The sequence below is a fragment of the Ochotona curzoniae genome, unplaced genomic scaffold, assembly GCF_017591425.1.
Source record: "Ochotona curzoniae isolate NIBS_2020 unplaced genomic scaffold, NIBS_Ocur_1.0 scaffold_2587, whole genome shotgun sequence".
NCBI lineage: Eukaryota > Metazoa > Chordata > Mammalia > Lagomorpha > Ochotonidae > Ochotona > Ochotona curzoniae.
Window position 1 is genome coordinate 15,298,158 of NW_024467096.1, and position 24,518 is coordinate 15,322,675.

At 58.3% G+C, this 24,518-nt stretch overlaps 1 protein-coding gene across 1 annotated transcript; it reads left to right on the plus strand.

Annotated features, from left to right (window-relative positions):
• Positions 1-1,237: 1,237 nt before the first annotated feature.
• EPHB3 (EPH receptor B3) lies at positions 1,238-21,726 on the plus strand. Its single transcript, XM_041002688.1, has 16 exons — positions 1,238-1,800; positions 9,772-9,836; positions 12,202-12,874; positions 15,352-15,507; positions 16,168-16,518; positions 16,676-16,800; positions 17,007-17,166; positions 17,255-17,363; positions 17,694-17,746; positions 18,923-19,045; positions 19,175-19,422; positions 19,661-19,876; positions 20,002-20,151; positions 20,272-20,465; positions 20,562-20,717; positions 20,806-21,726. The coding sequence occupies exons 1-16, from the start codon at positions 1,701-1,703 to the stop codon at positions 20,912-20,914; spliced, it is 2,988 nt and encodes a 995-aa protein (XP_040858622.1). The 5' UTR covers positions 1,238-1,700; the 3' UTR covers positions 20,915-21,726.
• Positions 21,727-24,518: the final 2,792 nt, after the last annotated feature.

The window sequence follows — 24,518 nt, forward strand, 5'->3', positions numbered from 1 at the left end:
CTTTTCCGCAGGTGACGTCCCGCATGTGACTTGGAGCAAGCCACAAAGCCTTCATCCGTGTCGGTTGTGTCTGTAAACCCAGGCTATGATAACACCTCCCGCTCTGGATGGGTGAGCCATTGTTTCCCAGCCTTTATTGCACTTTGTCAATATTTGCACAATGAATGGAACACGGGAATCCAATGCCCAAACCTGCAGCCTAGGTGTTCTCTTTGATGTCTCCAGCCGGGACACCTTTTCCAACCACCCAATCTCTAACTCCCACCAGTGGACTCCCCTCGGGGACAACTTAAAACACCTGCCGGTTGCTCAAACCCTCCCTAGCCCAGGCGACCCTCTCCTCCTTCCTGCCAGCCCTCCACCCCCAACCTCACCTCAGAACGGCTCTCAGAACAGAGTCCTCCTTCTCGCTCCCGCCTCTGACCCCCGGCTCCCAGGCAGGTGCACTTCAGCTGGGGTCAGCTGAGTTCAGCTGGCGTCAGCGGGTCTCCCACCCCAGTGAATCACAGCGGCCTCTAGGTGTTCGCACACAAAGCCCGAAGCAGCGCCTCCTCCCCGGGAAGGCGCTGGCGGGAGCCCGGCCGCCCCTCAGGCCGCTCGCTGCAGGCCACGGTAATGACTTCACACCTGCCACGTCCGCCGACCCGAGATAACTACACTCCTGTGTCCCGGCCGCCGCCGGAGCCCGCCCGCTGTCACTACCATCTCTGACACCTTGGGGGTGCTCAAAAATATTTGTTGGATGAGCGATTCAATGCGTGGCTGACAGACTGAATGAATGAATCAGCCAACTGGAAGTCCGGGGTCACCGGGGCACGCTGGCCGCGGGCGCCCCGGGTCAGCGCCCCAGCGAAGCACGGCCGCCTGCACCGGCCACACGGGGGCGCTCCCGGCTCGCGCTGTGTGGGCCCGCAGCTGCTCCAACTCAGCCAGGATGACTAACGGCCAATGGGCCGCCGGGGGTGTGGCCAATGCCTCCAAAGGCCAAGATCGCCCCGCCCAATCTAATTCATCTTTTTATTGGCCCCGCCCACTCCAGGCCTGCGAGCCCGAGGGTGGGCCCGGGGGAGGAGCCGCCAACTGAAGCCCAGCCGAGTTGCTCTGGGGGCCGAACCCGCGGGCCGGGAGGTCTGTGAGTGGGCGGCCGGCCGCCTGGGGGCGGGGCCTCGGCGCTGACGGACGGGCGGCCCGGCCCCGCCCCCCCCGCCCAGGAGCGGCGGCGCCGGAGAAGGGGGCGGCAGAAGTGAGTACGTGAGCGGCGCAGCAAGATCCCAGCTCGGACCCCGGACGGCGCGCGCTCCCGGAACCCCGGATCCGAGTCGGGCCGGCGGCGGACTGCCGGATTACTGTGTACCCCGAACCACGATCACCTGCGCCCTCCAGCCCCGGCCCGCCTCCCCGAGTCCTCCGTCACCCAGCACCCCAAAGCTCCGGATCCTCCTGGACCGGTCCGGCCAGATTCCCACGGGACTGACCTGCCCGCATCCCCTAGGATCGCCGGACTCTGGGCACCGCCTCGGTCCCGGAGCCACCCGCCTGGATTGCACCCCGCTCCTGGCCCCGGATCTCCTGGGTTCGTACGCGAGCCTTCCTCGGAGCGCGCCCTGCGGACCCTCTCTCCTTTGGGTGCCCGCACCCCCGCCGGCGCGGCTCGGCCCGGCCCGGAGCGGCCCGGCTCGGCTCCCGCTGCCGCCCCGGCCATGGCCCGAGCGCGCCCGCCGCCGCCGCCGCCGCCGCCGCTGCTGCCTCCGTTGCTGCTGCTGCCGCTGCTGCTGCCCGCCGGCTGCCGGGCGTTGGAAGGTGAGCGGCCGTCGAGGGGGCCGCGGGGGCGCGGGGCCGGTGCGGGGGCTGCGGGGCCGGTGCGGGCTGTGGTCACCTCGGGGGAGGCTCGGCCACCCGCACGACTGCCGGGCCGCGGGATGGGGTTGGGAGAACGCCCCGGGAGCCGCCTGGAAGGTAGGCAGCTCGGCTCGGGTGAACGTCCGCCAAAGTCCGTCCGGGCCGTGAGCTTGCGGTGCCAGAAACCCCGCACACGGCGCGGCGGCGCGGGCGCGCGGAGAGGCGGACTTGGTGTGGGCGACCCTCGCGGCGCCCGCCACGGGTGCAGGAGCGGCTGGGGGCGGCGCCGTGGGAACCCGCTGGAGTTAACTGTGAGGCTGTGCGTGCGGGCTCCCGGCTCGGCCCCGGGCCGGCTGCGGGGGCGGGGAGGCGGGCGCGGGTTATTGTTTGTGGCTTACCGAGCGCCAACTACACTCGCGGTGCTGTGTGCGCCGGCCCTGAGCCCTCCTCCAAGGTCCCCCCCAGCTCCCACCCCTCCGGCCCAGCGTTCGAGCGGTCCCCCTTCCTAGTGGCTGGGTCTTCACAAGCCCCCAAAGTGCTGGGGGCGCCTCAGGAACGCCGGAGCCGGGTGCGTTATTCGTTAGCGGGTGGCAGCAGGCCCGGCTTCGCCTGTGAAACCTGCCAAGACCGCTGCTGCCAGGGGGCCGCTCCAACTTCAAGCGTTTGCACTGGGAGTAGGGGGATGGAGGGGAGAGGCCGAGGTGCCCGGTGGCCCTGGCAAGAGGGTTGGCATACACGCCACTTGACACAGGAGCCTGTCGCGGACAGGGGTCAGAAACAATGGGCAGGCGCGCACACACTGCAAGCCGCCTGCTCTCCAAAAATATTGGAGCTGTTGGGGGAGGGGGGGAGATCTTCTCCACGGCAGGAGGAGAGCACCCCCAGAAACATGGGGGCTTCACTAGTTTTCTGGGTGTCTTTTGTAGATTGAGTCGCTTCCTCTGAGTTTAGGGTCAAGAACCTCTTTGTGACTAGTTCGTTCGAGCCAACCCAGTCAGTAAACTTGATCGTCTCCAAGGGAAAGCCTCTAACACCATTGAAGGAGAAAAGACATCTTTTCTCGCTTGCCAATTTCCTTCTCAGGAGGTGGGGGAGGGGATGTTTCCGTGACTCCCCCCTCTCCCCCCCACACCTGCCTTCCCCCCACCCCCCCGGCTGACACCTCCATTCACAGCGGTGGACACAGGCAGATTCAGACAGACACCCTGAGGTCGCGCCCACACCGGCGCACACTCAACCCACATGTGTGTGATAGGATCGCAGGCGTGAGAAACCCGTGTATGGCTTTGTTGTTGTTTGCCTGAAGGGTGTGAACCAGGCAGCCTGGTGAAGTTCCCAGGTCTGCGTCTGTCTTGGGCCAGAAGAGACGTTGGCAGCCGCACACTCAGCAGACACACACTTAGGGGCTGTGTGTGTCATCTGTGTATGTGTGTGTCAGGCCCCATGGTCCCGGTTGTGGGGTGTGGTGGGGTGCCGGGGCTCCGAGTAGACCCGGGGAGTGGTTTTGGGTCAGGTGAGCACCAGTTACTGAGGAGCCTCACCCCTGTCTCCTGACTTCCTCCTGACTTCCTCCATCTCCCAGAAACTGCTGGACCCTTGGTAGGCTCTAGGCCAGAGCTGGTACCCAGCCTTCCTCACCAAGGAGCTAAGGGGTGCTGACCCGGGAGGCAGCCTAACAAGAGGAGGGCCATTCCCTGCCTCCTTCTCGGCCTGTGCTGCTCCGTCACAGGAGGCCAAGCCAGTGTCAGGTGTCCCCTGGCAAGTGGCTGTTCCTGCAAATGTGGCTTTCGCCGATTGCTGCACTTTTGCCTTGTCTGGAACCCTTCAGTGTGTGTGTCTATGAGAGAGGGATAGTGAAAGAATGAAAGCAAAGAAGAGAGACAGGGAGTTTCCACCAACCCTACTTGGCAGCTCCCTGCCGGGGGCTCCCTCCCTGTGAGATGGGGTCCCCCTGGCTGGGTAGTTGTGAGAAGGGTTTCCTGCATGTCACTGCAGTGCTTGGCACAGTGATTGTCATCCAAGGGACTAGCTGCTGCCACCACTGTTGTCATTGTCACCCTCAGGTCTGCTGGGGGCCAGGTGGGGGGGGGGTCTCTGGAAGTGGAACTGCTGTGAGGCCAGATTCTACTGGAGGGAGGTCGGAGGAGGAAGCATGGGCCGTGGGGAACAGGCTGGGGAGGCGGGGGCACATTGGCTTCTCACCCACTTAGGTCTCCCTGTAGCTCCAAAGATGCACAGGATGGGTCAGGAGCTATTCCCTGGCAGCTGCCTCTACCTGCTCCCTCTGCTGGGGCCTGATGGGTGGGTGGGCTTCCAGGGCCAGGGCTGTGACCAGAGGGCAAGGATCCCTGGGCCACAAAGATTTCTTTAGCACCATCCCCCCACCCCTCACCCCACCCCCTACCAGGCCACACACACACACCCAGGCTTTACAGGTGTGGGATTCTGCCTCTCTTTCCTCCAATCCACCTTCGACTTAGTCTGCCTGGGCCTTTGTGCATCTGCGGCTCCTTCTATTCAACCCCAGGTTCCTGAGCTATGGGTTGCAAGCCCACCAGTCAGATGCTGGCTGGCTGGAACCTGGCTCCTCATCCTCACCTCCCGCTACACCCCCATCACACACTCATCACCAGGACTCTGTAACCAGGGATCACGCCTGCCCTGTGGATGGAGTCGATGCCTGGCTTGTCCTCTCTGATCCCTGCCCACCTCCAGTTGCCTTGGGATTTACCCAAAGTCACACGGAAACAAGGTCGCCTTATTGCTGGCTCCTGCTTTGAGTCATATTCCCCAGGTGCGTCCCACACCAAGATCCTTCTCTTTGGGGCCAGGAGTGGGTGGTGGGGAGGGGGGCTGTGAGGATGAGATCTAACTCGAGAGAGGATGGGAAAGGAAGAACAAACAATACAGACTGGAAGAGGTGGGGCCCTGGCACCCCCCCCTTCAGTCCAGCCATGCTGACTGGGCTGTCATACCTGTCCCTGAGAGTGTGAGGCAGCAGCAGGAGTGACCCCTGTGGATGGACAAAGGAGCCAAGAAGGGACAATGGGCCCCCACTTTTGTGGCTGGCTCGCTGACAGCAGTAGGTATTCAGGGAACCATGGCAGCTCGCTGCCCACCTCGGCCTCCATGGCTGGCAGCTGAGGCTGCCGTGGGCAAGGCCTCCGCCACCCGGCCTTCCACTAATTAAACAGCATGAAGAGGCTGAATCACCAGGCCTGCATAGTTTGAAAATTGTAGCCCTGCCTGTTGTGCTGAGTCAAACTGGTTTGTCGGGATTGGGCAGCTGAGGGGGGGAGGTGCTGGGGGAGGGAGCCTGGGCACAGCTGGGCACCTGATGGGGTAGGAGAGGCCCTGCCCCGAAGGCTGGCCCTGGTGCCAGGCCTCCTGTTGTCTTTTACCCCCCAGCCTCGTGGCCTGACCCACTGCAGCCAGCATGCCAGAGAAGGACTCGCAGGCTGGCTAGAAGGGCTAGCTGTCCATCTGTCCTTCTGGCTGGCCAGCGGCCCGGTATTGGGGCAGGGGTGAGGATGAGGATGGAGACATTTGGGCTCCTTGCCTTGTGCTTCTTCCCCTTTCTCCTCACTCTCAAGTTTATTTAATTATAAATCCTCATGATCTGAGGGGAAAAATGAAAAACAAAATGTGTTCTATGTTCAGAGATGCTTCCCTCTCCACCCTCCCAGACGAGGAGGCCAAAAGGCTATGTGCGTATAGTGACTCTGGGCGAGTGAGGCTCCTAAAATATATTCTGTCCAGGGTCCATGGCAGAGTACCCAGTCTCAGAGTACCCAGGGACCCTTCCTGTCCCCAGTGCCTGCCTGGGGCGCAGGCTGGTGGACACATGTACCCACGCTGACTCTGTACTCAGCTCTCTGCTTGGTGCCTGACCGAGGGACTTGAGAAAAGAGGAGAAGGAGTGGCATGGAGTTCTCCCTTTCTCTTGACTCCTTCCTAGCTGCTGTGCACTCCCCTGGCCCAACCTCCTGAGCATAGCCCTTTGGCCTCCAAAGGTTGTTTGCTCCTGTCCTCAGTTTTGTGTTTGTTTGTGTTCCATGTTTCAATGATACTCCTGTTCCAGGGTTGGGCACTCAGAGTGACCTGGAGCCCAAGGGTGCTGGAGTAGGGGGGGGTCCCTGGCCCTTCATCAGGGCAGGTGACATGCTCTTCCCAAAACTAGGGTGGCCCAGTGAGACCTTCAGGTGGACGCCGGGATAGAATGCCCATGGTGTCATTTTCATGCTGGTCCTTTGTGAGGGTGTGGCAGAATACTGCCCAAGTAGTGGTACGGGGATGCTACAGCCTCCCCACACCTAAGCATCCAGTGGCTTGGAGATGGTGCTGCTGTGCTGGCAGCCAAGTGCTTTCTGCTTGGGGAGGGGCTGTACCTGGGGAGGCTGCACCCAGGCACACCCAGAATCTTCCTCACACCCCTGCCCCACCCCCAGCCTCGTGACCTGGCTGACAGCTCTGTCAGGGCCAGGAAACAAGAAGAGACTGGGGTTTGCTCCGTCCCAATGACTCTGACCAAGGCTGCCCAGCGCTCTGCTGCCTTTGCAAGAGCGGCTTCCGTGGCTCCAGCCAGAACTGCCACAGACTTGGGGATGGGTTGGAGGGACACTTTCTCCCAACTTTCCCCTTCCTGACTTAATGTCTTTCCATAAAAGAACAGGCTTGGAGGGTGTGCATGCTGTGGGCATTGGGAGGGGGCGGAGTGTACCAACTCCCACAAGGGATGCTGCCCCCGAGTATGTGTGCTGCTTTGGGCTGCTTTGGGCTGTGGTGTGTTCCAGTGTCTGTGGCATCTCTGCTTGCAGCTGATTGCAGTTGGGTGTATGACTGTGTCACAGCATAGCACCAGGTCTGCCCAGGGACACCAGTATTTGTATTTGCACTTCACATGAACGACATGGGCCCCAGTGTGTGCCACTGAGTGTGTAGAGAACGTACTACTATGTCGGCTGTGTGTGCCTTCCGTGTAGGCACATGTGTCGGGCAGTCGGCACCTGGGAGGGCTGCAGAAGGAGGCTGCTGGAGGCAAGACAGATCCGTGAGTAAGAACGGTTTGCTGGGTGCGGAAGTCTACAGAAGACAGCTCTGTTTGTGCCATATGTGTCCGTGTGTCTGTGGAAGACAGGCTGTGTGTGAGGCTGTCGGCATGTTTGCGGGTGGCTGTGGCTTGGTCCACCAGATGTGTTGACTTGTCGCTCCCCATCCCTGGTGGTGAGAATGAGCCAAGGCGCTGGGAACGGGATGTGAGGTGTGCAACTGTGTGTGTGTGTGTGTGTGTGTGTGTGTGTGTGTGTGTGTGTGTACAGGCCAGAGCCATGCACCACTGCCACGTGGCTGTTCTCCGTGGCCTGCTAGAAACCTGAAAGGCTATTGCTCCTACAACATCCAAGCCCCAGTCCCAGAATGACCCCGGACCGGATGTCTTCTTCCTTGGTGACTCTTGGGGTCATCAAGACAAGAGGCCTGTGACTGGGTGGTGAGGAGGGGCCTCCCTCTCCCACAGCCAGGCAATGGGGAAGCAGCCTGGGGGAGTTTGGGAACAGCTCCTTCTTCCTCTTTTGTCTTGGAGCGCCTGTCCTCATATCCCCTGTCCTGGTATGTGCACATGTGTGAACACCCATGCACACCAGAGAAGAGGTGAGCTGAATCTCCCAGTGCCACAGCCAGATGGGTCGGGGGACCCTTTGCCCCAGCACACGCACCTCTCTCCCTCCTGAATCCAGGATTGGAGCACATCGGGATCTGAGAGGATCCAAGATCCTTCTGTCCCATCCCGGGTAGAGGGGAGAAAGCCCCTTCCCTCTCCACCCCTCCGCCCCTACTCCTCCCTCTCATCCTTACCCCAGAAATGGGGAAAAGAGAGCAGGCCTGCCCCCTCCCCACCAGGGTGACCGGAGCCTTCCTCAGGCACACAGGGCCCGAAATCCAAGTCCTCTCCTCATTAATGGGAAAAATGTGCCGAGATTGAGCGATGGCCAAGGCTGAGCGATGGCCAAGGGCCGATCCCCTCCCTCTCTCGCTCGCCCCGCTCCCTCCTGCGCCGCCTCCCCGCCGTCCCCTCCCTGCTCGCGGAGCCAGCGCGCAGGGCTTGTTTTAAACTGTGCAGGAATCTGGCTGCAGGGGGAGGGGCGGAATATTTGGGTTTAAACAGTTCCAGATGGGTTTGGCACAGGCTGCGCAGAAGGAAGTGAGAGAGCGGGAGGAGGGGGCGCAGGGAGCCGAGACCGCTCGGGCGGCGGCGGGCAGACCAGCGGGCGGACTGGCGGGCGGCGGGGGAGGGGCGCGCGCCCCTGTTCCCGGGGGCCGCCGGGGCTGAGGACGAGGCCGCCTGGCAGCCTCCGGCTCCCGCTCCTTGGGCCTCCTTGTCTCTCCATCTCGCTGTCTTTTGTAGTCCCGCCCCACTGGCCATCCCGGCTGGCTGTCTGCTCCCAGCAGCCGGCGCTACACAGCCCTCCAGCCGGCAGCCGCCCGCTTCTGCCCAACGCGGCTTCCCACCGGGATCCGCCTGCCCAACGTCTGTGCCTATCTCTCTGTCTTCCAGAGGGGGCCCCCCCATCAGGCCACAGGCTGGGATGGATTCTCCTGCACCCGAGTTCCTGCAGGAGGCGGAAACTGCACTCCCTGCGGTGAAGGGCTGTTCCCCTCGCAGTCCTGGGCCCCCCTTAGGGAGCCGGGCTGCCCGCTGTCTTGTCCTCTCGCTGGGTCCAGTATAGCCCCTGGCTTCCACCGATCCAGGCTCCAGAAAGCCAGGAATGCTTGTGCAAGCCTGGAGCCTGCGGTATTGAGTGTCTTGCCCCTCCTGGGTACCCTCTGTTGTCTCCTTATGACTGCATAGGCCTGCAGAAGTTCTGGGGCAAATCTGCCCAATCCAGCTCGGGGGTAAGAGAGCTGCTGGTTGCCTGCCTCCCTTCCCTGCACTACGGGACAAGAACTGGCACTTCTTGCCTCACATCTTGCTCCTAGCTCTGATCTGGGAAGGGGTGTCCCTGTGTCTTTCAGAAAGTGGAGTTGTCCAGCCCCTAAGCCAGAACCGAGTTTGTATGAGAATCAGTGGATGTCAGAAGCTTGAATGAGCATCTGCTATGCTTGAGCAGGAGGAATAACCAGGCAGGATGGCTCAGCAACCAGGACTGGTGCTGGACAAAGCCCCTGGCTCTTGAGGCCCAGCACACAGCTTTCTAACTCTGGCTTGGAGATTCAAGAGAATTTTCCAGGGGAGGTAACGGTTCAGTTAGGATGTAAAGTACAAGCAGGCACACCCCAGGCTTTCTCTTGTTCCCCCTTCACATGCTGCAGCCACAGGGCAAGGGGTTATCATGGAAAAAGGGAGACCTGCATGTGCACCCCAGCTCACCCCAAGTCCTGGCATTTTGACCTTCAGTGTGAGTTGGCTTTGCCCAGTCCTGGCTTCCCTCCTCCAAGGGCTGCAAAAAGAGGTGGCCTGGACCTGGTTCTGGTCTCCTCCCACCCTCAAAGAGCCTGCCCTGTGTCACCTAGGAGGCTGGGGTAGGGGGAGGGCTTGATGAAAGCTGGCTCCTGCCAGGCCTTGCCCTGCCTTGCTCTTCCCTGGGCAGAGTGTGTAGTTGGGAAGCCAGGGTTGCTGCCAGTCTGAAGCACACAGCCCTTTGTTGCAGGATAAAGGCCCCACTGGTCCCTTTGTGTGGAGATTAGCAGAAGCTGTAGGTGTGTGAACTGGCCTCTGCTCCCGCCTCATTAAGCCAGGCCTGGGGTCAGCCGCAGACATCCCCCACCCCTGCCTGGCTGCTGGCCGACCTCTGACATTTCTGGGGATGGCTGCAAGGTCTCTTCTGCGGTTGGAGATTATGTTGTCTTTGGGGACTGGATCGTGTGTCCCAGGTCTTTCCTGGGTGCCCATTGCTTTCTCCCCACCCTGATCTTTTTCCAATGTTACTCCCCCAGAGACCCTCATGGACACCAAGTGGGTGACGTCTGAGCTGGGATGGACATCCCATCCGGAAAGCGGGGTAAGACTTCCTCTTATCTCCCCCTCTCAAATGTTGGCTGCTATTAGTGCCCTACTCCCTTTCCCAGCATCCTCTTCGCTGTGTCACCTGCTGGCTTCTGCAGTTGCTACCTGCTTCCATGCCGCACTACCTCAGTTCCTACTCCCTCCACCTGTTTTCAGCCTGCCCTCATTCCCTCTCACCTCTTGCCTGATCACCCTTCCCTGGCCATCTCCAGCCATCTCTCCCCTTCCTGGATCCTTGGAAACCAGGGCACCTTGCTCTAGATCTTGGATGTGCTGCGTGACCTTGAACAAAACAATCAACCCTTCTGAGTCTCCATTTCTTGATTTTTAAAATTTATTTCTGTTTGAGAGATCGAGTACTCCAATCACTGGTTTACTACTCAGATGCCTGTATCGGCTGGTAGCTTGGAACACAATCCCTATGTGGGTTACAGGGACCCAACTAGTTGAGCCATCACTTGCTGCTTCCCAAGTTGTGCACTCCCAGGAAGCTGGAATCTGCAGGGAGGCCAGCACTCACATCTAGATCCTCAGATATGGAATGTGGGTGTTCCAAGTGGTATCATAACCACTAGTCTACATGCCAGCCCCTAAGTTCCCTTTTCTTGAATGTCAATTCCTGTAGTCCTGACTTTGAAGCTCCCTAAATGGTATTCATGCCTTTCTGAACCCTAGAACCCCTGTGTACAATGATGCTACAGGCCCTGTAGTTACCAGGCCTCACTGTGTGACCCAGGACACATCATTCCTCTCTGTGAACCTTGGCTTCTTCCTTTCTGAATTAGGGCTAGGGTTGGGGTCATGGCACAGCAGGTGAAGTTACCACTTGCAATCCCTGTATCCCATATGAGAGCTCTGGTTCCTGTCTGGCTGTTCTGCTTCCAGCCAGCTCCCTGTTAATGCTCCTGGGAAGATCACAGAAGATGACCCAAGCACTTGAACCCCTGCCACCCAAATGAGAGAGTTCTTGGCTTCTGGCTTTGGCCTGATTTAATCCTAGCTGTTGTCACTACTTAGGGAATAAGCCAACAGATGGAAAAATCTGTCCTTTTGTCTCACTGTTTCTGTCACTCTGCCTTTGAAATTAAAAGAAATAAAGAGGCTAAGTCACCTCTTGAAAACCACATCCTGTATTGGAGTACTGATTCCAGCGCCAGCTCCTCTACTCTTCACCTACTTCCTGCAGGTGCACCTGGGAAGCAATGCATGATAACAAGCACAGGGTTTCCTGCCACCCACCTGGGAGACTAGGATGAAGTTTCTCGGCTTTGGCCTAGCTCGGCCTGCATGCAGCATTCCCCAAGAAGAACCAACAGATACAAAAATACCTCTCTCTTTCACTGTTGGTCTACTTTTCAAGTCAGTAAATATTTTGTAAAACTAAGATAAAATGGAGACACACCTCTTTGGGATGTGACAGTTAAATGTGGCATTGGTGATGGCCAACACTTGGGAGATACCTGCTCTGTTAGGTGCTGTTAGAAGCCCAAGAGGTCTTCAAGAAGTTCATGACACTGAATATTGTGGGAACATTGTGCATAAAGATTCTCAATTTCTTTTTGCCTCAAAATAAAATTAATCTAAAATAATTATTCAAGAGAGTAACTAATTACTTAATCCCATTTCCTCACAACCTTTTGGAAATGCCCTCATATAGCAACCTAATTTCTCACAGTCTCATTTAATGCCAATCAGCTCCACTTTGTAGGTAATGAAACCAGGCTTCAAGATAATAAATAGTATATAGATAACACTCCACGCTCCTGCAATATTGTAGCACTTATCAAGTTCCCAGCACTACCGTAAGTGTTTTATTTGTTTAGGGTCATTTAGTATTTACCTTTTTATTATCTCCATGTTGTAGATGGGAAACCCAGGCTCAAGGAGGTTAAGAAGCTTAACTCATCATGTTCACACAGCAGGCAGAAAGCTCTGCTGGGCCCCTACACCTGTGGAGCATGTGGGAAGAAGTAAATATATCGGGTCTGTCATGTTATTGTTGTTTTTAAGATTTATCTACTTATTTTGAAAGAGTTACAGAGAGGAGAGAGAGAAAGGTCTTCCATCCGTTGGTTCGCTCCCCAAGCCTGAGTCAAGAGCTTCCTCCGTGTCTCCCACATGGGTGGCAGGAGCCCAAGCATTCAAGCCATCTTCTGCTGCTTTTCCCAGGCACATTAACAAGGAGCGGATGGGAACTGGAGAAGCCAAGACCTGAACCAACACCCATCATGCGATACGGGCATCACAGGGTAGAATGGCTTTGTTGGCTGCGCCACAGCACCGGCCCCAGATGAGGCACATGCTGAGCGTTTGGCAAATACTGACATTCGCTTTTTCTTTTCCATCTGGTCCATGTGCAGTGGGAGGAGGTGAGCGGCTACGACGAGGCTATGAACCCCATCCGCACGTACCAGGTGTGCAACGTGCGAGAGTCAAGCCAGAACAACTGGTTGCGCACGGGCTTCATGTGGCGGCGGGACGTGCAGAGGGTGTATGTGGAGCTCAAGTTCACCGTGCGCGACTGCAATAGCATCCCCAACATTCCCGGTTCCTGCAAAGAGACCTTCAACCTCTTCTACTATGAGGCTGATAGCGACGTGGCCTCAGCTTCTTCCCCCTTCTGGATGGAGAACCCCTACGTGAAAGTGGACACCATCGCGCCCGACGAGAGCTTCTCACGGCTCGACACTGGCCGTGTCAACACCAAGGTGCGCAGCTTCGGGCCACTGTCCAAGGCCGGCTTCTACCTGGCCTTCCAGGACCAGGGAGCCTGTGTGTCACTCATCTCCGTGCGTGCCTTCTACAAGAAGTGCGCAGCCACCACGGCGGGCTTCGCGCTCTTCCCAGAGACCCTCACCGGGGCTGAGCCTACCTCACTGGTTATTGCTCCCGGCACCTGCATCCCAAATGCCGTGGAGGTGTCTGTGCCACTCAAACTCTACTGCAACGGAGATGGAGAATGGATGGTTCCTGTGGGGGCCTGCACCTGTGCCACCGGCTATGAGCCAGCTGCCAAGGAGACGCAGTGCCGTGGTGAGTAGGGGCTGGCCTGTTCCAGGGGTTGGGATTGGGGTGGAGGTGGCCCACTTGCTCTCTGGTCTGGTGCAGAGAGAGAGCACAGGAAAATGTTTGTGAGGGAATGTGGTGCAGGCATGAGCAGAAGGGCACAAGAGTAATAAGAGAGAAAATGAAATCAGAGAGAGAGAGAGAGAGACACCCAGGGAACCTGGTCACAGGCTTGGAAGGCTGCAAGATGTGCCCACTTAGTCCTGGCTCAGGTGTCTACCTCTGAAGGTGCTAGGTGGGCCCCAGAGCTGAGGAGGTAGCAGCCACGGGCATCATCTACCTTGGGGTGTCGTCTGTTTCTTGCCAAGCAGTACAGGGACTTTAAAAAGCCCATGGAAAGTAGAATGAAATGATGACTTCATTTCGATGTAAATATTTTGAAATCCAGGCATATTTTCTTTTTAAGATTTATCTTATCTGAAAGGCAGATTTATAGAGACAGAAAGAAAGAAATCTCTTGCATTTGCTAATTCACTCTTCAAATGGCCACAATGCCCAGAGCTGAATCAGTCTGAAGCCAAGAGCTTCTTCTGCGTCTCCCATGTGGCTGCAGGGTCCCAAGGCTTTGGACTGTCCTTGACTGCTTTCCCATGCCACAAGCAGGGAGCTTGATGGGAAATGGAACAGTCGGGACACGAACTGACACCCATTGGGATACCAGCATCGCAGGCAGTGGCTTTACCAGCCATACCATAGCGCTGGCTTCTGAATGCATCTTTTCATCCTATTTTCCATGAATGTTCTGAAAATGTTTCCTGCTTTATGTAGCAGGAAGGGTGAGGGCCTGTCCTTGAAGCCCTGAGTCCTGACTCTGTCACTCAGCACCCTTATGACCTAGGGAAAATGACTTAACTCTTTGAACCCGTGATTCCTTGTGGGCCAAGTCAGCATGAATTAAGTGAGCAGTGAGTGCCCATGGAGCAGTGCCCAGCACGGGGCAGCACAGCCATGATGGATGTGTGAACCCTGCATCTCCCAGCTCCAGGGATCGTCCTTGTCACGTCCAGAAGAGGTTAGGGGGCTGGCTCGGGCTTGGTAGACCTTCAAGTCCACTCACACTGGTTTCTTCCATCTGAACCTCAGCTACCACATGCAAGGCAGCTGTCAGCTCTGCCTCCATTACGCCAGTGGGGAAGTTGAGTCTCAGAGTCCAAGTTGGCACTGATGCCTTAGCCAGGGCTCAAGAGCTGGCAGGACAAGGAGCTGAGGGAACAGGGTCCTCTGGACCATTCCCCACCCTGAGGTTGCGTGCAGCTTGTGGCTCCAATGGGAGGGTGAGGACCCTGGATGTGAGAGTGTGGAGCATTGCCCTGGTGGTCAGGGTGCCTCGTGCCACCCCCTCTATGGGAACCTGCACCAGACTTCCTCTTCCCAAGTGGAGAAAGGGGTGGGGGGTGACGAGCCTGACAGCCTGGAGAGGGGCTAACACTCTGCAGGTCCCTGGCAGGAAATGCATGCTGGTTCCCATAGCAACCAGGCTGGCCTGGCCTCTGCTCCCTCCCCCACTAGCTCAGAGGCCCTGGGATGGCGATCACCTTGTCAAGGGAGAACTTGAAGCTGATGAAGTCGCAGCCCAACCCATAAACCAGGCAGGCTGGCAATGTGCTTTGGTGGGTCCAGGAGAGCCTCAGCTTATGCCCGTTATCCTAATAGTTACTGCTAGTGCCCTTTCAAATAGCCTCGCCTGAGTCCTGAGTCATCCATCAGGTTCTCCACTCTGCCTGGGGACCCAGGGGGCCAGAGTGGAGGTGGCAAGAAGGGAGTTGGGGGGGAGGGGAGAGAGTTCAGGCTTCATGCTTCCAGTGGGCTTTGAGGCGAGGTCGCTGGTGGGTTCTAGCAGGCCTCTGACCTGCAGTGACCCAGTCTAGCTGCCTTTCTCTCTCTCTCTCTCTCTCTCTCTCTCTCTCTCTCTCTCTCTCTCCTCCTCACCTTCCTTTTCCCACCCTGCCCTGGGGCACAAGGGTAGTGCTGCCGAGTTCTGGGGAAGGGTAGGGCCTGAGGCTGAGGGAAGAGGAGCCCTCCTGGCTGTCCCAGGGTGCCCTTGAAGGTTCCCTAGAGCTTTAGGGCAGGGCAGGGGCTCAGCCAACTCAGCAACCCGCAGCATCTCCCTCCTCTGCCTCCTCCTCTCTCTGCCTGCTCTGCCTCAACAAGCCCAGGCTGTCCAGGTGATGGGCTGACGTCTGCGTCCGGGAGGCCCCAGGGTGAGGGTGAGGGGGGCAGGGGTGGGGAGGAATCTGCTGACGTGGGGTTTCCATGGGGCACAAGGGCTTTTGTGGCTGCAGCCTGGGTGAGGCAATTCCTGCACAGCCCCCTCGTCTAGGAGGCAGAGGGGCTGGCACTTGGGCTGGGCACTCAGGGAGGGAGGTGTGTAAGCTTGGTGTCTACAGGGAAGGAAGTGAGCACTGTCCATTCTTTCTCTCCCACCCCACCCCCCGCCACCCCAGCCTGTCCCCCAGGGAGCTACAAGGCGAAGCAGGGGGAAGGGCCCTGCCTCCCCTGCCCTCCCAACAGCCGTACCACCTCAACAGCTGCCAGCATCTGCACCTGCCATAGTAACTTCTACCGCGCAGACTCCGACTCCGCCGACAGTGCCTGCACCAGTGAGTGAATGCTGCCTGCCCACCCAGCTGCTGCGGGACCTCCCTTGGGGGCTAGCTGGGGAGACCTAGGCAGTCACCAAGATGGGGTGCTGAGGCTCAGGGAAGTTAGATGTTGAAGCCTGCGTAGCTGGGAGCTAACCACCAACTCCCCTGAGCCAGAAGGCAAGCCAGCCAGCTTGTCCTTTGCACCAACACTGAACAGACACCTGCTAGCTCCTGGCCAGCATTAGGAATCTGTTAGTACCTGCCAGCCTAACACCTCTTCCTCTGTGTTCAGCTGTGACTCTCTGGCCCCATTCACTTTCTCACTCGGTGCCAGGGATGCGGAGGGTAAAAAGAGGTAGTCACTATCCTCAAGGAGCCTTCAACTTCAGGGAGGAAAGGATGCAAAAGAAAACAATGGCTGTGTGTGAGTGTGCTGAGTGCCGACTGCTGGGCTTTAGCCTGGCCCCAGAATGTGTTATAGGTAGCTCAATCATGGAAGGCTTCTAAGAGGAGGTGACATCGCAAGTTGAGTCTTGAACGGATAGCTAGGAAGCTGCTCAGGAAGAAGTATAGAAAAGGTATTCTGCTTATTTACAGCAGCAGCCAGGTGAGGAATCAGGAGCAGGTGGGCCTGCGAGGCTCCTGGCTCACTGCCCACTCTTGTGTTCTCTGCAGCGGTGCCATCTCCACCCCGGGGTGTCATCTCCAATGTGAATGAGACGTCCCTGATCCTGGAGTGGAGTGAGCCCCGGGACCTGGGCGGCCGGGATGACCTCCTGTACAATGTCATCTGTAAAAAGTGCCGTGGTAGCCCGGGCTCTGGGGGTCCCTCAAGCTGTTCACGCTGTGATGACAATGTGGAGTTTGTGCCTCGGCAGCTGGGCCTGACCGAACGCCGGGTGCACATCAGCCACCTGCTGGCCCACACGCGTTACACCTTCGAAGTGCAAGCAGTCAATGGGGTCTCAGGCAAGAGCCCTCTGCCTCCCCGCTATGCAGCTGTGAATATCACCACCAACCAGGCTGGTAAGCAGGATGACAGAACTGAGTTGAGCTTGCCCAGAGCCTGTTAAGGGGGTCGGGGGGCTGCTGGAGACCTTAGTGTTTGGGAAGTAGGTCAGGGCCCATGGAGCCCACAGAACCCACAGTGAGCTTTTGCTCTTCTCCCCCTCACACAACTCAGCTCCATCCGAAGTGCCCACTCTACACCTGCACAGCAGCTCGGGCAGCAGCCTGACCCTGTCCTGGGCACCCCCGGAACGGCCCAATGGAGTCATCCTGGACTACGAGATGAAGTACTTTGAAAAGGTCAGCACCCCAAGGGCAGGAGGCAATCTTGGGCTGAGCTGTGCCCAGTTGACTCAGCCCGGCTGGCACTGGAGATGGTGGAGGGAGGGTGTCCCTTCAGGCAGCCCAAGTGAGGGGCTATGGAGACGTACATGGGTGTAGTCAGGGACTGGTGGGCCTCAGGTCCCCCTCCCCCTGACAGCACCCACTCCCTGGTGACCTTGCAGAGCGAGGGCATCGCCTCCACTGTAACCAGCCAGAAGAACTCCGTGCAGCTGGATGGACTGCGGCCTGATGCCCGTTATGTGGTCCAGGTTCGAGCCCGCACTGTGGCCGGCTATGGGCAGTACAGCCGCCCAGCCGAGTTCGAGACCACTAGCGAGAGAGGTACATAGGGTCCCTATGCCTATCCCCACCCCTGCCTGTCCAAGGCCTCCCTCTGCTCACCAGCCCCTCCCCTCTCCTCCATGTCCAGGCTCTGGCACCCAGCAGCTCCAGGAACAGCTGCCTCTCATCGTGGGCTCGGCGACAGCTGGGCTGGTCTTTGTCGTGGCTGTTGTGGTCATTGCCATTGTTTGCCTCAGGTATGGCTGAGCATGTGCTTACCCCCCCTCCCCCCGCCCCCGCTGCGCTGGCCAGAGCTGCCCAAAGGCCCATGTGCCTCTACACAGCAGCAGCCCTCCAGCCCTGAGCTTCCACCTTCCTGGCTGCAGCAGAGGCCACTCCCAACCCATTGCAAGTCTTCATTCTGTCCTGCTTGCCTCACCCTGGCCCCTGAGACTCCTGGCCAGAGGCTGTTATGATTGTTAACCATGGGACCAGACACCAAGGTCGTCTCCTGACCTGTTGTTAGACCCTGGGCTCCTCCTGGGTGCCAGGACTTGTCTCAAGCCTGTCCCCTCTCTGTCCCCCAGGAAGCAGCGACACGGTCCAGACTCAGAGTACACAGAGAAGCTGCAGCAATACAGTGAGTCTGTCCTTCACCCAGCTCCCCAGGGCCCTGCCCACACCCACCCCAGACCCTCGTCCTGTGAACAAACCTGGACTACCTCCTCCTTCCAGCGCTGTGCCACCTCCTGACCCGTTCCTCCTCACTCCTGCTACCCTCACCCTTCCTTCCTCTCCCAGGTACCCTGGCACCTCCCTCCTCACTCCTGTTACCCTCACCTCTCCCTCTTCACCCAAGTACCCTGGCACCTCCCTCCTCACTCCTGCTCCCCTCTCTCCTCCTTCCTTACCCAGGTACTCTGACTCCTCCTTCCTGCTCCCCTGATCCCTTCCTCCTCACTCAAGTACCCTGACCCTTCCTTCCCTCCTGCTGGCTCCAGGAGTGAATGAGATGTGACCTCTGCCCTCTGAGGCAGTTAGTCCTGTGGGAAAGACAAGATCCATACACACAGGAAACAATTAGAGAACCATTAAGTGTTCAGCCGGCTATTCCTGTTGCAAAGGGCAGGAAGAGTTCAGAGAGGAAGAAGGCTGCCTGGAGGAGGTGGACTTGAGCAGAGACGAGACAAGCTGGGTTTCAAGAGGTGGGGAGAGTGTTTCTCATGAGAGGAGCCTGGGCCTGGGATGGGTGGGGAGGGGAGAGAGCCCAGCGGTGGGGGCAGTGAGAAGCTGGCCTGACCGCAGCTGAGAAGCAGGCTGGGTACTTGCCGCCAGGCCAGCCTTGGGAGGGTCCTGAAAGACAGGCCAGAGGAGTTTGGACTTGACCCCACAAGGTCATTGGGAAGGCTTTGGAGCTGGGGAGTCCGCACAATAGCAGCATTGTTGTGGGAAGGCGGCGGCATGCAGGACTCCTGGTGGGAAAAGTGCAGAGGCGCAGCGGCAGCCGGGGCAGGAGTCTCAGTGTGGAAGGCCAGAATGGGCTCAGGGCAGTGGGAACCGGCAGGAGTGAGGCAGAGAGACGTCTGGACATGATGGGAGAGGAGGGCGAGCCAGCAAGACAAGAATCTGGGCTGTCCAGGCCACGGAGCTGGGGCGAGGGCGTCCGCGTTAGACTGCACCACAGGCTTGGCAAGGCAGTCCGAGGAGGGTGCGCCCACTGCTGACAGAGTCCTGGCCAGGCCCCAAGGGATCCCCTCCCCACCAAAAGCTGCCAGATCTCTGGCCCGCTCATGTCCCTCCCTCCTTCTGCCCACAGTTGCTCCTGGGATGAAGGTTTACATCGACCCTTTTACTTATGAGGACCCCAATGAGGCGGTACGCGAGTTTGCCAAGGAGATTGATGTGTCGTGCGTCAAAATCGAGGAGGTGATTGGAGCTGGTGAGTCCCACCCCTCAGGGGGCGTGCTGTAGTGCAGTGATTGGTGAGAGCATGACTTAGGCTACACTGGCTCCCGTTGTGGCCCCAGGAAGAGCTCATGGGATCTTGCCCTGTGTTCCATATATACAGGGGAGTTTGGGGAAGTGTGCCGAGGCCGGCTGAAGCAGCCCGGCCGCCGCGAGGTGTTCGTTGCTATCAAGACCCTGAAGGTGGGCTATACAGAGAGGCAGCGGCGGGATTTCCTGAGCGAGGCTTCCATCATGGGTCAGTTTGACCACCCCAACATCATCCGGCTGGAGGGCGTGGTCACCAAGAGTCGGCCAGTCATGATCCTCACAGAGTTCATGGAAAACTGTGCCCTGGACTCCTTCCTTCGGGTGAGAACCATGGCCTTCCTTCCCCACCCTTCTCCACCCCCCATTCCCCACTCCCTTCTTCCCTTCATTCAAGTTCACCAAGAGCCCCAGGGCTCACAGGGCACTTAACTAGCAAGTGTCAGGCAGGGCTGGGAGAGCACATTTTGGACCTGGCCCCCTGATTCCCCGGGGCTTGGAGAAGGCGCAGAGGTCTGGGAAGGAGGCCGTGGACGTCCCTGAACCTGCTTGTCCCCTGCAGCTCAACGATGGGCAGTTCACAGTCATCCAGCTGGTGGGCATGCTGAGGGGCATTGCGGCTGGTATGAAGTACTTGTCTGAGATGAACTACGTGCACCGGGACCTGGCTGCCCGCAACATCCTTGTCAACAGCAACCTAGTTTGCAAAGTCTCTGACTTCGGCCTCTCCCGCTTCTTGGAGGATGACCCCTCGGACCCTACCTACACCAGCTCCCTGGTACAGGAGGGAGACCGCTGTGGGCTGGGGGAGAGGGAAAATGGGGAGGGGGAGCCAGGCTGGGGCTTGGGGCTAGGGGGCAGCCCTGAGTCATAGGGTCAAGGGCATGTATCCCCCCCACCTAGGGTGGGAAGATCCCCATCCGTTGGACCGCCCCAGAGGCCATAGCCTACCGGAAGTTCACCTCTGCCAGTGACGTCTGGAGCTACGGGATTGTCATGTGGGAAGTCATGAGCTACGGAGAGCGACCCTACTGGGACATGAGCAACCAGGATGTGAGTGGGGGTGTGCCACAGTGGTTAGGCGGGTGGGAGTTGGCTGGGCTGGGAGCATTGTGGCGGTTCACTCCGAGTTTCCCTGACCCTTCCTCTCCTCCCTGCCCCCCGCTGCCCCAGGTCATCAATGCTGTGGAGCAGGATTACCGGCTGCCCCCACCCATGGACTGCCCCACAGCACTGCACCAGCTCATGTTGGACTGCTGGGTGCGAGATCGGAACCTCAGGCCCAAATTCTCTCAGATCGTCAATACCCTGGACAAGCTCATCCGCAACGCTGCCAGCCTCAAAGTCATCGCCAGTGCCCAATCTGGGTTAGTGTATGGGTGCCTCTGTTCCTGCCCCCCGCTGAGCCAGTAGCCCTGTGGCCTTCAGGACTCACCAGGTCCCTCCTCTCTTCCCCCGAACAGCATGTCACAGCCCCTCCTGGACCGCACAGTCCCTGACTACACAACCTTCACCACGGTTGGTGACTGGCTGGATGCCATCAAGATGGGACGGTACAAGGAGAGCTTCGGCAGTGCGGGGTTTGCATCCTTTGACCTGGTAGCCCAGATGACTGCAGAGTAAGTGCGCCTCTGCAGGGGAGGGAGGGCGGGTGGGGCTGAGTCCTCTGTGTTGCTGGGTCTGACCCTGCCCCCGTTCCGTGCACAGGGACCTGCTCCGCATCGGCGTCACTTTGGCTGGCCACCAGAAGAAGATCCTCAGTAGTATCCAGGACATGCGGCTGCAGATGAACCAGACCCTGCCTGTGCAGGTCTGACATACGGTGCCCCATTCGGGGGGTGGCCCCCGAGGACTGCGCAGGGACTCCAACCAGCTGCCTGGACTCTCAGACTTTTGGATGCCCGGCCTCAGGCTGTGGCCCAGAAGATGGAAGTTAGGGAGAGGGCCCGCGCTGGGACTTTGTCCAGACCTGTGCTCCCTCCCCAGGAAGCGTGCCCCACACCTCTTCATATTGAAGATGGATTAGGAGATGGGGTGATGACCCCTCCCCAGACCCCTGGGGCTCGGGCCTTCCTGCTCTGCAGTGGGGAAATCCCTGCAAACCTCCAACTCTGCAAGGCTGCAGGTCCTGGCAGGGTCAGGTGTGGGGCCAGCCTGGGTTCCCCACCCCCACTCCACCCTCCAGGGCCCAGCCCTGGCAGGGGTCTGGCCCTCCAGGTAGGCAGAGAGCAGTCCCTCCCTCAGGAGCTGGAGGAGGGGACTCCAGGAGTGGGGAGACATGGCGTCCTTCCCCATCCTATAGCCAACTGGCACCTCCAGTTTGCACAGGGACTTGTTCTGGGGGCTGAGGGCCCTGCCCCACCCCCACCCTTGGTGCTGTCATAACGGGCAGGCAGGGGCAAGCTGAGGAGCAGCCCCGTGCCCCTCCCCAGAGACTGACTCTCAGAGCCAGAGATGGGATGTGTGTGCTTGTGTGTGCATCTGTGTGTGTGTATGTGTGTGTGTGTGTGTACGTGTGCGTGCACATGCGCGCTGTCTGCACGGAGAGCATGGTTGAGCGCGTACAAGCTTGCTCCTGTGCCCTGCCATGGGGCCAGCTGGGCCAATGGCGGAATAAAGGCAATAAGACGGATCCTCTGTCGCCCCTGTTTCATTCCTTCTCCCAAAGCAAGATTCCTTGATTTCACAAGACCTTAATCTCTGGCTGCCAAGAATCCCTTCCACTTATCCCAGGAATCAGCAAGAGACTGCTAGATTCAAGGCCTGCTCAGTTCAGTACCCCTGTATGCTTGGAGCATCCTAACAAACCTTGTGGAAGGAGTTCAGGAGCAGGGGGAAGCAACACCCCAGAGGCTCCTTTTTCCAGGGCTGCTGGCATTGTGTCAGAGATGCCGCCTCCTCTCCCCCCAGGAGAGGCTGGTCAGTTCCCAGGGCCACGTGGTCAAGGACAAAGCGACTAGAGAGCCACAGACCTTCAGAGGTACGGGCAGCTCTTTATTGAGTGCTGACTATGCCCAGGCGCTCAGCTAAATGCCCCATTATACCCGGATCAGATTTAATCTCACAACAACTCAGCCAAGGAGGAAAGTATTTTTGTCTCCTTCTTGGAGAGGAGGGAGGCGAGAGGTTAAGTAGCTGTGCGAAGTCGCTGAGCCACTCAGGCGGGCCTGCGGCTGGGCTGCCACCCAGACGCCTGCACACCGCACACTTTCCAGGGTAAAAATCAAGAACTGAGGGAGGGCCCTTGCAAGATATCCAATGCAGATTTCAAAAGAGGCTGGGTAAAAAAGAGAGGACCCCGCACCCCCCATACACACAAGACTGCAGAAATGGGATAGGGGCGTGCTGGGAATTGCATTTTCTCAGGGTCAGGAGGGGTACCTGGATTGCATCCCAGATACTTTTGTTTAATGGGGACTCGGTGGGTCCAGGAAAAGCATGGGCAGACCCCGCATAGGGCATAGGTCCATGGGGACTTTGTGCGGGGTGGCAGCGGCATGTGCAATTGTGCATTTCCTCCCAGTGCAGCACTGCGGTAGCCTTATCCTGGGTGGGTGATGGGGTAGCCTCCACCAGCTCTAGGGAGGGAGAGGAGGCTGGTAGGACCTGGGGGAGAGGAGGTGAAATGCGAAAGCAAGGAGGTCACCCTTGGGCCAAAGCACCAGAGTTGTCAACAGCGCAAGGTATCTCGGGCTGTTGGCGGAGGAGGTAGCCTGTGCTGGTAGGTCCTCTTCTGTGCTCCCCACAGCATCCTGTGCTCCAGGGCTCGGATAAAGCAGAAGAGACCATCAAGCTTCCCGCTCAAAAGCTGCTTCCTGGTCCTGAGGTTCAGGGCCCATGGCACAAGTCTCCAAGCGTGACGCTCCCATTCTCGTCCTATCCCATCACAGGAGGAATGTCAGGGTGGACAGCACAGGGACCTTGGAGTGGGTTCTTGACCCTCAGAGGCATGATGTCACCCTCTACTGGGTCTGCAAGGAGGGTAGGCGGGACCCTGATTCTAGAGTGTCCAAGGAGGAGGGGGGACGGATCCCAGGATCCCCAGGCTGAGGGTTTCCAGGGACATCCTGAACCCAGAAATCCAGGGATCATCTGTGTTGTCTGTGTCCTGAGCAGCATACATCCCTTCCAATCCTGTGTCCACATTCTGGCCTACGTAGCCCCCTCTCCTGCCACTTGACCCCAGAAGCAGTGGGCCCAGGTACACACCACACACTCACTTAAGACCCCCTCCTTTTCTCAGGTTCACTCTTGCTAATTCCCCTGAAACCCTCTTTAGATGACTAATTCTGGTGACTAAGAAAACAGGGGACAGGAAGAATATGAAGAAGGAAGGAGAAAAGCAACCTGCTTCCTGGAAGGTGCCATCTCCCATGGGGTGCAATCGCCTCCTGGGGCCTAATTCAGGGAACACATATCTCCTGGAGAGGTTGGCATGAGTCCCCAGACCCCTGAGGCTGTAGCTCAGGCAGTTGGAAAAAATGAGGCACCTAGAAGGGGATCGGACTTTTCTAGGGGGGACAGATAAGGAGACAAAGAAGGAGGCAAAAGGGGAAGAGAGGTTATGGGTTTGGAGGAAGAGCATATCCCCTCCCCCACTCCCTTCTCCCACCTGCCTCCTCAGGCAGCTGCCCCTGCACAGGACTCATTTGTTGCTGGCTGTAGGATTGAGCTCAGAGAATGGGAACGGCTAGGTAAGCTGCTTTAAATAGCACTCAGTCCCCAGGGAGAGAGGCCTGGACAGCCGGCCTTAGAGCTAAACCTGGGTGGCCAGACCCCAGAGTGGAATCTAGGAAATCCAGGGCCTCCTGGGTAGTGCTGGAGCAAGGGTTGCCAATTTACAGTGCAGACAGACCCAGCTTCAAAGCTCAGCTCTCTTGTTTGATCTGTGACCTCAATGCGCCTCAATGCCATCCTCTGGGAAAAGGTACAGTCATCATGGATAACTCCTAAGTTGTCACCCATGATCAACCAATGGATACATGGAACATGTGTGTGCTGGAATCAGAGTAAGTACTCACACATGTGGACTGTTTGTTTGGTTTTGTTTTCCTTTTTAATTAGTATGAAGTTTGAATGGAATACAGAAACAGAAACACTGAGCAGTACACTTGTGGAAACCTACCGACTCTATTCAGGTCCCTGAAAGGCAGGGGCTGGGACTCCTTCTGAAAGACACTGAAGAGCAAAAGTCACAGATTGCACTCACAGGTACCCTGGCTGCTTTGCTGCAGGCTGAGCCCAGGTCCTGGCCCCCTTCCTGGGTGGCTGCAAGGCAATGAGAGTGCAAAAGCTCATGAAGGGGTGAGGAATGCCACAGGCATGGTCGCAGCTTCCATGTGTCTAGCTGTAATGCCTTGATCCCTGGTCTGGGTGCAGGGAGAGGCCTTGTCCCCTGCCCCTTTACCCCCTCAGTAATC

Excerpts from the sequence above, each read along its gene's own strand:
- EPHB3 (XM_041002688.1), top strand. The coding sequence starts at position 1,701 with ATGGCCCGAGCGCGCCCGCCGCCGCCGCCGCCGCCGCCGCTGCTGCCT. Across the intron at positions 17,364-17,693 it reads ATTGCCATTGTTTGCCTCAG|GAAGCAGCGACACGGTCCAG; the intron begins GTATGGCTGAGC and ends TCTGTCCCCCAG. Across the intron at positions 17,747-18,922 it reads AGAGAAGCTGCAGCAATACA|TTGCTCCTGGGATGAAGGTT; the intron begins GTGAGTCTGTCC and ends TTCTGCCCACAG.